Consider the following 13749-nt stretch of genomic DNA (forward strand, 5'->3'; position numbering starts at 1 on the left):
TTCGTCAATTCATATTCGGGAATGCTCATACGAGCACATAAACGAGAAGCTCTTTCTCAAGCCATATAATAGGAAGCTCATGTGAGCCATGTAACGGGAAGCTTATCTGGGTTGTATAACGAGAAGCTCATAAGAGCCATAATCAGGAAGCTCATGTGAGCCATGTAACGGGAAGCTTATACGGGCTGTATAATAAGAAGCTCATAAGAGTCATAATCAGGAAGCTCATGCGAGCCAATAACGGGTAGCTCCGAAGAGCCATTAATTAGGAAGCTCCGAATAGCCATATATTGGGAAGTTCAAGTGAGCCAATATTGGGAAGCTCCGAAGTGCTGTTAATCAAGAAGCTCACAAAGAGCCATATATCAGAATGCTCATAAGAGCTGTGGTGTGTCTACAATATATGCAGAATCACAACCAATCGGGATGCTCCGAAGAGTTATTAACGAAGCTCACAAAAACTATATAATGGGAAGCTCGAGAGGGCCATATATTGTGATTCTCATGAGAGCTAATAACGGGATGCTCTTTTGAGCTATGGTATGTCCGCAACACATGCAAGACTACAACCAATTCGGGAACCCTATATCCATTGAATTTCATTTATTCAAATGAGACTTAATACTTGTTGGATATATTTAGATATGTGTTCAATACTTATACATAGCAATTATACATTTCACACACAAAAATATTCAATTTAAAACATTTAAATACACAATTTAGTTACACGAACTTACCTAGTTAAATTGTAGAAATACCAAAGTTCAATGGCATTTTAGAAATTTTCTATTTTCCTCTATTTTCCACCCGATATTGATCTAAATTAATAATTTCATTCAATATATTATTTTAGACGATTAAACAATTTATTTCATGCAATTTTTTCATTTTGACATTTTTACAAAATTACCCCTCAAGTTTTACTTTTTATTCAATTTAGTCCCTAAACCCAAAACATGCAAATTAACCATATTTAATGCAAACCCAGGCTAGCTGAATATTCATGGCATTCAATACAGCCCATTTTTGAAATGATTTCACAACAAACCCTTGTATTTTTACTAACTTAACAAATCCTTAATCAAAAAATTCATCAAAATCACTTAACAAAATACTTTTAATTAACAACTAATATCTCAAATTCATCATTTAACATAAAAAATCATATAGATTCATCAATGGAAACATCCCAAATCTTTAACAAACTAGAAAACAAAGGTAATGTGTAGTTGGACCTAATAGTAACAATCTTAAAAACATAAAAATTACAAGAAAAATGGACTAAATTGACTAACTAATTGAACTTGAAACTTTGAAACCCCTAATGTCTTCGTCTCCTTCTTTCTCCCTTTTCTTTTTCTTTCTTTCTTTCTCATTCTGTTTCCTTTTTTTTTGCTTTGTTTCTTTTTAATTCTTTTTTATTATTATTTTGTTTTATTATACATTAGTATATTATTATATAATATAATATATATACACTTAACACTTAAGGTTTATTTTATAATAAATATAATAAATTCACAAAAAATCTTCCTTATGCCACCTCATAAAGAAACAATGGCATAATTGCTTCTTTGGTCCCTTTAATTTTTCTTTAAGCTATAACTCAACTTTCACCCTTTATGTAATTTAGTCCTTATACCTAATTACTCTTGATTCAATGTCAAAACGTTAAAATTTTTCAACAAAACTTTAATACCACCTTAATGACACTCTGTAAATATTTTTATAAATATTTACAGCTCGGTTTATAGAAACGAGGTCTTGTTACCTCATTTTCTAAAATCATTTGAACTAGAGTTTTATCACTCAAACATAATAATTCATTATAGCACAAAATTTATTAATTCAAAAATCTTTTTAAAACCATATTTGACTCGTAAATATTAAATAGTAAAATTTATGAGCTTACTCGCCGGATTTGGAGGTCTCGAACCACTGTTTCTGACACAACTAAAAATCGAGCTATTACATCTTTTTAAGATCGGCCTTGGCTTTGACGTCCTAAATCCCAAAAGGGGTTATTGGAGAAAAATTCAAAAAAATGGAAAGAGTTCGGTGAACTCTTTTACGACCATGATTCAAACACATTCGACTTGGATTCCTCAAGTGGTACCGCCTTCTAGGATGAAACCTCCAACGATGCATCCATCTCTTCAACCCAAAGGGAAGCCAATGTTGAGATGGAAGAAAACACAAAGGAAATGGCTAGTCTACCAATCAAGGATTTTACTTAATTCTTTCTTGTACTTGGACAAATCTTGCTGAAATAATGGAGACTCCCATCTTTTCCTTACTATTCGGTATTACAATTGTCGCAAACCTGACTATAATTCGCCAATCCTGCACTTATTCATGTCACAGTTACTTTTTAAAAACAACTCTCGAGAAACTAAGCCAAATCTACTGTAACACATATATAAGGGTTATTCCTTAACTTTCCATTTCCAGAGGATTGACTAAACCAGAGCTTTGATACCAATCAATTTGTAATACTCTATACCCGACCTAATTGCTAGAATCAGGTACTAGATGCTACACCAAACCAAATAACTTAAACGGTACTCACGTTTCGGATTTAAATACATACTTTAATAACTCAAAGTTTTTAGGAGTCTAACTAATACAAATCTCGCTCACAACTGGTGTGTAATCTTTACACATTTAATTATAATATGTGGATTTATACTTGAATATGAAAATAATCGACTTAAACCCTAAGGCAAGGCCTTTATGGGTTCCCCTCTATATATGAGAACAGCTATAGCAAGCCAACTATTCCAGTTGACAAAGGCTTGGTCCTTCGTAATGCCCATATCTTTACCTAATCCTGCATTCAAGTAATCATTTCATAGGTTCAAATGAACTTAGTAAGATCTACACAAGGCTTATATATTTATATTGACATAGATTTGGTGAAAATAAAGCATCTAGCTTAAAATCAAACTCCTTGGTTTTCGTAGAAGAAATTTGTCAACTCAGTTGGCAAGACCAGTGCCTTCACCACCCTGAGCCATTGATTAGCGTACAGGATCTTTGATACTAATACTTGATATTCTAGATTAGTGAAGCTCAGTATTCTTTTTCAATTACTTCTAAAGTGGAGGTCTTTGTCAAAACTCTATCTTTATATAACATCCCCTTCTCCTCGAGACACTGATGCTTATAGTGTAACCTTTAAGGTAGTCTCCCTTTCAACCTCTTTCTCAAAGCGATTTTATTGGGCTTGCAGCCCCCGCCTAGAGTAGCCATCAATATTATTATCACTTTTCTTGGTCTTGACAAACTCCCTCCCATCACTAGCCTTGACAAACTCTATTAGAAATTTAGCCTTAGGCTGACACTTTCTTCCCTTAAAGCTCCAGTAGGTTTTCCCAAACTCACATCTACTTGATGGCTGACCTACTGTCTAGCCCAATTCTATATCCCCCACAAAAATGTGGGATCTGCACCTCTCTTGGCGATCATAAACTAAACACAATACGTATACCTTCCTATTTGATGAGTCACTTCCTCTTTTTACCCCTATTAATTTAAGACATTCTTTGATCCACTGTTATCATCACCTTTGTTATATTCTTCACTAGTATACTGATCTGTGGTTTTTCCCAGAATAATATCGTGTTTATTTTTCTAATAGACTACTATGTGGTTATTGTCCTGGAGGACTATCACGTGCTTATTGTGCCGTTAGACTTCATTGGTTTCCATAGTCGAGCTATGATCTTACACCTTAAACCTTTAAGAGGTATCGCCTTGAAGGACCTTATTGTCGTCATGGTGTCGCCCATAGAGCCTACTGATCGTCATCACGGTGTTACATGTAACCTACTAAACGTCATCATAGTGTCGTCCCAAATGACCTGTTTCACATTTCACCTTGATGCTCAAACACTAAAGTGCCCCCAGACAAGGTCCGGAGCTTTGCACATCACAAGTTGCTCATAGCAATCCTAGATGGTGAAATCTTAATAGAATTCCACTTTTCTTTATCCTTATTCCTCTGTTGATTCATCCATTCATCATCCTAACCTTGACACTTGAACACCACAAGGTCCCATCCGCAAGGCCCGAAACTTTGCACATCAAGGGTGCACTTAGCAACACCGTAATGGCGGTATCTAACAGAATCACCTTTTTTTCCCATTTCTAACTTCGTCTTATCCATTGATATTCCCCAGCTATATAATCATACAATACATGCATTTCACTTAAAACATGATACATACATCAATTACTTGGGCGGATACCCATTCATTAAGCAAATTTTATACAAGCTTATCATTTATCATCACAGCACTTATCACAGAGTTAAACCAGCTACTGAGCATTTCAGAAATGGAGTGCAGAAACTCACATTGCTTCATTATTCTTAATAGATTAGTTTTTTCCAATCGCCAAAACCTCATTTGTCTTGGTAGCTAAACATAATAACCACTTATCGATTATCTTGAAGGCATTCAAACCTTAAAAACCTAAAATTTGTCATTCTAGAAAGCGTTTAAGAGTTCTTACGCTATTTCTTTCTTTAATCCATAAGTATAGAGAGGTAAGAAAACTTACTAGTTCCTCAATTTTTCTAATACCAAACTTCAATTCACACGACTGTTGTGGCATGCAAAGTTGCCTTTAGCTAAATCCTCTCATTCTTCAAAGCAACTGGAGAAGGTGGTGTTACGGGAAGAAAAATGTATGAGTAGAATTGAGAAGTTCTATCTCCACACTCACACACATCTATATATATACTCCTTTGGCACAATTATCACCGTTTGCCACATCCATTCATCATTAATCATTTGGTCTCCTACTATGGAACCAGCCAGTTCCATTCTAATCGAACTAAAATTGAGATCCAACTATTCAAAATTTAGCCCACAAATGTTCTGAAGTTCCCAATGGAGTTCAGAATTTTGCTAACCCTTCCAATTTAACCCTAACTTCGTTAAATTTTGAGTCAGTAGTAATAGTCGTGTGTTACTCAACTTAAGTTTGATATTTTACTTGTTCAAAATAAAAAGTTTGATATTTGATATTGGGTTGGGTCTAGTTGGGATTAGATATATCATTTATTTTAAGGTTAAGTTTGGGGTGAATCATGTTATATTAATGGTTGGGCTAGGATCGGAGTAAGTTTTAACTATATTGGGTGGGGGTGGAAAAAAAACTACCCCATTGCTATCTTTAGCATCAATCAGTATCTTTAAACCAACATGTTGAACTTTGGGGTTTTTTTATCCTATCATTTTTGCCCCAAACACAAGTACAACAATAATACTTTAAGGAGACTAAGACAATCATTTACTTCAAAAAAATAATCAAGAGGACAATGGTTAGACATTAGTCACACAATGAAGGAACCAAAAGAATTATCTTTCAAGACCTATCAAAGTCCCAATAATAGGCAAGGTAGTCATGCATATAGCTAATATTGCAAATCTCAAAATGCCTTGAAAGAGCACAAGGTCAACTAAATGTGTAAAGCCAAGATAGTCAATAACACTAAAGGAATACATGGTAGTTCAATTTAGAGATAAAGATTTAGTTCCTAAAACTGGTTACCATGTTAATGATAGTGATGAATTTGATAATGAAGATGAGGAAAAAAGTGCACTTGAATCTATTGATTAGCACTCCAAAAATCAACCTTTTTTCTATCAAGATTTGTTATTAGGATCCACTCTTTACAAATAAGTCATTGCTTGTTTTAGGAAATGCTTAGGAACAAAAAAATAATTGGATCTTGGTTGACAATGTTTCAACGATCAACATACTTCTTTTGAAGATAATGAAGGAATTGGGAATCCCTCTAGATGACTTAATGCAAAGGTGTTTGATGATCTAAGGGAACAATGGGCTTTATGTAAATTGAGACATCAACTTTTCATCGGAGATATAGACTCAAACCTATTTTTTCATATATAATACTCGGATGACATAATATGATGCTAAAACTATGATAGATACATCAAAATGGTGTAAGTTCTTCTACTCTTCATTAGTACTTCACATATTGTAAAAAAAACCAAGTGAAAACTATTTTTACAGATGCCAAACCATTTAGTTCAACAAAGCTCATTTTGCTAATGCTAAGTTTTATCTCAAAAGTACTGTTGCAGAAGAGATGATGGACAAAATGGTCAAAGACTCAAAGCAAAAAGGTAAAAAAAGTATAGTTCCCTCTCCCATTGAAGATGGTGAGATAGCACAAGGTTTGAAGACTCTAACTCTTCTTTTCACTAACTTGGAAGAATTGAAAGTTCTTAAACCACTTCTAAAAGTATATGCTAGGCCAATTGGAACTTATTGTGAACATAAAAGTATTCCCTCTCATCGAGAAGATGGTTTCGGTCCTAATTCATATAGACCGATGTGGTCGATTTCGAGTTGGTTTCGGTTGACCCAGTCGGTGTGCACTATTCCAATGCTAAAGTGAAACAAGCAACACCTTTTTTCTGCACCAGTGAAAACTTTGATCCGTATCAGTACCCGTTTCGAGCAATTCCAGTCACACCAGCTAGAACATGGTGCATCGCACAATGGATGAATAATATTAAAAAATATATAAATTTTTAACTATTTACTATTATGATAAATACTTAATTAGTACGTACTAACTAATAAAAAAAACTTTTAAACTTTAAAGTTTTTTTGGGACATACTTTCACGTTTAAAATATAAAAATTAAAATATAATATAAAAAAACTCATTCACCTGATTATCAAAGAAAAAATCCCCACTAACCCTTCGGTTGAATGATATATTTTTATTTGTGGATTTTATTTATGAGTATTTTAGATGATTAATGGATATTCTATATCTGAAATTTATTCAATATCATTTATTTGATATATGTAATATTTTTATATAAATATATTAAATATATTAAATATATATTTTTTAAAAATCAATAAATCTGAAATGGTACACCAAAATAGACCAGTATCATTACGTACTATTTTCAATACAAAAACGGTGCATCCACCGATGCAATATTGATTACCATAATATAGACTCTTCGCTAATGATAGATATAAGCAACAAGATATTTTGAAGGAACCGAAGATCAAAGATAAGATGTTGAATAGTAAAATAGCTCTCTCTAAAATCTCAAAAGTATCAAAAAAAATAAAGAACTCAAAGAAAATTTGAAGAACGATGCATCAATCTAGAAGGGCTTTCAAAAGTCATCATTTGATATTGTTCAACCAGTAAAAAAGAGACAAATCTTATTTTTAAGAACACGTCTCTACGACATATGAAGCAAATCTTATCAATATAATATCAACTCTAGATAAATTTTGAAAAAAGAATTAAAAAATTTATTCAAAAATTATAACTCATTTTTAAATAAAATTGTTTATTTGTCTCAAATTTTAAATTCTTATTCAACACAAAATTTGTATGTGAAATAATTATTAAAATCGAAGAACATAGAAACTTAATAAACCATTTGTACAAGTTATCTTACCGGTAGAATTCAAGAGAGGGAAAAGCAAATTAAAGGAAGGAGGGCAAATCCTCCTCTTCTTATTTTATTATTGACTTTAGAAATTGGAAGGGTTGAAGGATGTGAAAACCGTGTGAAATCGGGAGATATTTTGTTACCTCAGAAGTCGTGCTAATCTTTAATGCTGCTGATGCATTCTTTTTTTCTAGAGCAATCTCATTTTTTTTGCTGGGTTAGGGCTGGTCTGTTGATTTTGACCAATCTGTATTTTGGGCTCTCTGTTATGAAGTTTGTTTTTAATAATAAAAATCAAACAATTTCTAAAAAAAAAAGAAAAAAAACACAAGTTGCACAAATAAAAAACAAATCCCCCAATAAAAAATTTATTAAAAAGAAAAACAGTTGCACACTAATTTTCAAGTGGTGTGCTTGTTAGAGATTTAAAAAAGAAAAAACGAAAAACAAAATTAAAAAAAAAACTTGTTTATTTTCAAAAAAAAATATTATTAATTTTTGTATTATACTTAAGTTGTATATTTAGTCAGTGTATTTTAATTTGATTAATTTTAGTTTTGTATTTTTTATTGAATTGATTTTAAGCCCTTACACTTTTTTAATTTTAAAATTTAAGTCTTAATAGGTAGCAATTAAATTTTTTTGTTAATTTTTATTATTAGTCTTATATCGCGTATAAAATTGTAGATTTAATTGATGTTCTTTAATTTAGCCATTCTTAGTCCCTGTGCTTTTTTAATTTTGAAATTTTAATCTTGATGCAAACGACAACCATTAAATCTATTAACTTGCTTTTTTTTTAGTAATATATGAAAATAGCAAGTTGACATGGCATTAAACATGTGCTAATATTTTTATTACATAAGATTTTGAAAATAAAAATACTTAATAAATTTAAGGGATAAATCTCAAAAAGTATACATGAACTTTGATTTAATGTGTAATTGTATACATGAACTTTATTTGATGCAATTATTTATGTGAAGCTCTAATTGTAGTTCAAATGTATACTTGAAACTTTAATTTTGATTTAATCATACACATTTAAAGAAATAAATACATCAATTTATTTTTATATTGGATAAATATAATTGCAATATATAAACATAAAATGATGTTATGTCAATAATTGTGTTAATAATTTACAAGAATTAGATCAAATTAAAATTACATAAAATCAAAGTTCATGTATACAATTGCGCATTAAATCATAGTTCATGTATACTTTTGGTATTTATTCCTAAATTTAACAACCATCTCGAGGATATAAATTTTAAAATTTGATAAATACAATAATTAAATTGAAATATAAAAACTAAATTCATAAGTTATAGGGACTAATAGCATAATTAAACAAAAAAAATTGAATAAATAAAATAATCTGATTGAAGTGGAGGGGAGGGTTGAAATGTAAGCCGGAAGGGCATGATCTCAATGTCTAAATGTCTTAACCTCTTTCTTATTTAAAGATTGCATCATTCCAATGTGCTTTTGAAGGGACAACTAACTACAAAAAGTGATCCATACCGAACGGAATTCGGCAAAAACTTTAGAGTTTTAATGGCCCAAAAACTCACCTCCATCAAACCCAAACAATGGCCCAAACAATTGGTTCATTTAACCAAACCCATTAACATCCCTTGAGAGTTATCGTCTTTTCATTTGTGCCTCCCATTGCGACAGTGATTGACTTCGATTCAATTTCCATAGCTTATTTTCATCAACCCTTTGTCGTCTCCGTACAAGACCTTGCTTAGAAGAAAAATGTCAACCTTCCCTGACTCTTTCACTCAACTCGCCGACGACTCCTTAGACTCTTTTGACTCTGTTCCACACCAGGATGAAGACGGTGCCGGCTACGCCGGATACGACCCTTCTCAGCAATTCGACTCTTTCGCCGACCACTCGGATCATGCCAAGGGCTCCACTGATGATGTGTTTGCATCAGATTCATACACAAATGGGGTAGGTTTTGGCCAAGATTTTGGCGGATCGGACGGCCCGGTTTTGCCTCCGCCGGCGGAGATAGAGCCTGAGGAAGGTGTTGCTCTCAGGGAATGGAGAAGGTTAAGATCCATTAAAAAATTTTCATGTTTTTTTGAATAATTTTGTCTTATATTTAAGTATAGAGTTTGGGGAAGTTAAAAAGTTAGGAATTGAAGTTATGAATACGGCACTTAGGTATTTTGGAAATGTGCGAAGGAGCTAGATTTAGTTAATTTTTTTTATCTTTATGAAGATTTTGAATATGTTTGGTTAAGTCATATTAGGGTGTTAAAGAACTGAATTTTTTGAAAAGTTTTAAATAAGTTTGGTTAAGCCATATTAGGGTTTAAGTAGGGAAATCTAAGAATTAGTGCTAATTTCTGGGATTAGAAGTAGAGTTGTAGGATTTTACTTATCTTTGAATTTATTCTTTTTAGAGATTGAATCAAAGAGAAGGAGTGAGGTACTAGCATGGGTGCACCATATAAGAAATTCGGATAGAAGAATTGGGTCAACATATGAAGGTAGATTTTTAATGTTACGATTAGCGCTAGTAATTTCACTCCAAGCTGGCATTTTTAAACCTAAAGATAAGCTAATTGGTGGTATCATTGGAAAAAAGCATTTTTCGGTCAATTGGACACTCAAGCCATTATTGGACAGTATCTGCATCATAAGAGCACAAATCTAGAGTATACTCTGGCTAGTTTGGAAAAAACGGAGAGCTAAAATATTTTAGGACAGGAGTGGTTATGTGTTTAATTTTTTATCACTTGTGAACTTTGGTCATCTTATAAAAGAAAAAAGATTGAATCAAGAGAATATCTGGATTTTTTTGTTCTTTTTTTTTTGTATTTCCTTTAATAATTTATATTTTTTTTTGAGTAAATTTTGTAGTGGCTTAGCTTAGTTGGTTGATGTACCCACCCAAAGCGGTGCTCCAAGCCATTTCGGAGTCCGAATGCCATGTAAGTGTTGGCTACATATATGTATCCAACATATATATCTTAATTTTTTTTCCATGTGTTATGAGACCCTTGGAGGGTCTACCTCTATTCCTCCAGATATACCTCAGGCATGGGTGTCAAACACGGATAGCAACATAGAGCAAGCCTTTCCCTTATCACAGGCTACAGTCTCATTTATACCAAAAAGATAAATAAGTAAATAATGAAAATGTGAAAGCTGTTGCTAATTTTATAGGTTTCAATGGTACTAAACGTGGGAAATATGACTGTTGTTATTGCATAGGGAGAATGCGATTCGGTTGGAGGAGAAGGACAAGAGGGAGAAGGAGTTATTGAGCCAAATAATTGAGGAAGCTGATCAATACAAAGTTGAGTTTTATAAGAAAAGGGAGGTGACCTGTGAAAACAACAAGGCCAATAACAGAGACAAAGAGAAGGTATCCCTTTTTTTGTTGTTGTTGAAGCTGTATGCTAATACTTTTACATTTTTAGATAAGTTTGTAACTTGCCCAAAACAAAACAGAACTGAAAAAAGAATTTTTTTTTTTCTTATTCCAGCTTCTAGTCGTGCATGAACTGTTAGGTGCTAAATGTCGCATGCATTCTTTTGTCGGTATTTAACTGCTGATGTTGATATTATCATGATGTTCATTGTCTATGATTGAACATTGAGCTGGTAATATGCTCTGGAATGGAAACATTTTCTTATCTCTTCAGTGACTGAAAACTCAATACTCCTACCGGACGGAGGATTGGTGTCACTTTACTTATCGCCTTATAAAGCAGGGATCAGGATGTCATTTGTAGATGTAAAGTGATTGAAACTACGACATTCTTGGCCCATTATGTCACATCTTTAATCTGGAAGTTCATTTTACTGAATTAACTTGGTTTGTTGGGTTATAGAATAACATTCTCATAAAATTTGCTTATGTTTCGTTTTCTAACATCTTAGATGCAGAGCAATGTGCCAATGCCATATATAATGCACTATAACTTGTATTCTGTGTCAGATATTTGTAGCCAATCATGAGAAATTCCATGCCGAAGCTGATAAGAATTACTGGAAAGCAATCGCGGAGCTCATTCCTAATGAAGTGCCAACCATAGAGAAAAGAAGAAAAAAGGAGGAGAAGAAGCCTTCCATTGTTGTTGTCCAAGGTCCTAAGCCTGGGAAACCTACTGACTGTTCGAGGATGAGACAGATACTAGTGAAACTAAAGCACAACACACCTTCTCACCTGAAGCACTCTCCGCCACCACCACCAGCAGCTGCTGCTGCAAAAGATCAAGATGCAAAAACTGGTAATACTTCTTCTGTCCCAGCTGCTCTTCCAGTCACAAGCACCCCTGAAGCTGTAGTAGCTGCTTAGATAGTTTTCATTTTAACTTATCAGCTTCTGTAATAAAAAAAAAAAAGTATCTATAAGACTATATCTTGTGAGTAGACTGATGTTTAGCTGGTCGTCATCCTCAGCAGTAGTAGGGTACATAGTTGGTTTTATGAGGTTATAAATTAAGAGTTTGTCTATGCACGAAACTTTGTCGTTTGGATGGAATGTAGTAATAATGTACGCCGCTATTTTACTCAAATTCGGATATATCTGATGCGAGTATATGTTTGGAATGAACGTGCTTAATTGTTTTCTTAGTTTTTCTTTTTTAGTGTATTTGGAAGTTCATATTCTATTTTTATATCTACATATATATGAAAATTTGTCAGATTCAGTCCATGTGTCTGGTCAATTAACTCTTCTTTTGTACTTTTTACAGAATGATCTGACTTGGAATCTTGGACCAGTTCCTTGATTGCAAGGAAACTGTAACAATAAACTGTCTCTGCCTAAAATAAGGTCCCAATTTTGAATCATAGAATTTGTTTGTTGTGCCAGATTTTTTCGGGACTGACAATTTCAAAGAGAATAAAAATAAAAATACAACGAAAAATGAACATGTTAAAAATATGTCAAAAATTATATAAATATTTTTCTTTTGGTAAAGAAGAATATTTAGTAATTAGAAACACAATTGACTAAAAATAAAAGGGTAAACTACACTGCATATTATTCTAAAATAGCCATTTTCATTTTGGAGATTTTAAATTTCTTTAGTTAATTTAGTCAATTCTAATTAAGATTATTGTTCGAATTGGTCATTACATAAAGCTTTTTATTAATCTACTAATGGATTGTTAATGCGACACATTAGTTCATTAAGTGTTTGACAAATAACAGTGTTTTGCATTTTACTAAAGTTAAGGACCTCCATATAATTAGTCCAAAATATTTTTTTTTGGTTTATTTGTAAATTAGAACCACCAATTCTCGTGCTAATCAATTCCAGACATCCAATTCAGTTTCGGTCCTCGAAAGCAGCAGCTCTTGCTCCATGGAGAAACTGTTGCCGCGCACGAAAAGTGTGGACGTGCGCATAGCAAACGTGGTACCCGAAAGAGCAAACCGCTTGTCAATGGGACTATTGTTGCAAAAACCCCCAAAGAAGGATATGAGTTTTATGTGAAAGATGGTAATTTTAATTGAATGTTGGACTTTCATGGCAGATGGGAAGAGAGATTAAACTTCTTATAAATGGAAGTTTTCGACATGTTTTCTGTTCTTTGCAGGTCATCCTTTTCCAGCATTGACAAAAGCAATCGTAATAATGAAAAGAAAGAGAAGGTTAAGCTAATTGTTGAACTTAAGTGCGTATTGTCATATGATAATTGGTATACTGCAATTCTAATCTTGATTGACTTTTATTCCTAGAAACCAATATTGCAAGTTTTACGGTATCGAGTTCAAAGCAGATGGTTTTGGAGATAAAAGGGAAGGATGCTAATGATGGAATCCCAAGTATCCCACCAAAAGTGGGATAGCTGATGCACCAGAAATGATCCCAAATAAATGAGTACAACGTTTGCTACATGCACGTCCACACTTTCCGGGTGGCGGCAACCGGTTCCAGCAACAGTTTCTTTCTGGAGCAAGAGTCTGGGATTTATGATGATCATGAGGACTTTCTTAATTTACCAATAAACAAACAAAAAAACAAATGTTTTGGATTAATTATATAGAGATACCTAACTTTAGTAAAAGAAAAAAAAAGTCACATATCAATCACTCAATAGGCTAACATACCACATCTGCAATATGTTTGTGGATTAATAGATTTTTTACGGCAGTAATTAATTTGAACAATTATCTTAATTAGAGTGACTAAATTTAACAAAAAAACATATAGTTTACCCAAAATAAAAACATAATTAATTAGCAACAAATCATGAATAGTTGCTATTCTATAAATCATCTATTACTAGTCTGCTACCCTAGC

At 32.9% G+C, this 13749-nt stretch overlaps 1 protein-coding gene across 1 annotated transcript; it reads left to right on the forward strand.

The window, feature by feature from the left end:
• Nucleotides 1–8963: 8963 nt before the first annotated feature.
• LOC107960000 (clathrin light chain 2) lies at nt 8964–12070 on the forward strand. Its single transcript, XM_016896195.2, has 3 exons — nt 8964–9531; nt 10703–10856; nt 11433–12070. The coding sequence occupies exons 1-3, from the start codon at nt 9230–9232 to the stop codon at nt 11790–11792; spliced, it is 816 nt and encodes a 271-aa protein (XP_016751684.2). The 5' UTR covers nt 8964–9229; the 3' UTR covers nt 11793–12070.
• Nucleotides 12071–13749: the final 1679 nt, after the last annotated feature.

Source organism: Gossypium hirsutum, chromosome A05, assembly GCF_007990345.1.
Source record: "Gossypium hirsutum isolate 1008001.06 chromosome A05, Gossypium_hirsutum_v2.1, whole genome shotgun sequence".
In the NCBI taxonomy this organism is placed as follows: domain Eukaryota; kingdom Viridiplantae; phylum Streptophyta; class Magnoliopsida; order Malvales; family Malvaceae; genus Gossypium; species Gossypium hirsutum.

What these genes read in the sequence shown, in the direction of transcription:
- LOC107960000 (XM_016896195.2), top strand. Translation starts at nt 9,230, where the DNA reads ATGTCAACCTTCCCTGACTCTTTCACTCAACTCGCCGACGACTCCTTA. An exon ending in GCTCTCAGGGAATGGAGAAG is followed by an intron (nt 9,532 to 10,702) that starts GTTAAGATCCAT and finishes GTTATTGCATAG; the next exon opens with GGAGAATGCGATTCGGTTGG. An exon ending in ATAACAGAGACAAAGAGAAG is followed by an intron (nt 10,857 to 11,432) that starts GTATCCCTTTTT and finishes ATTCTGTGTCAG; the next exon opens with ATATTTGTAGCCAATCATGA.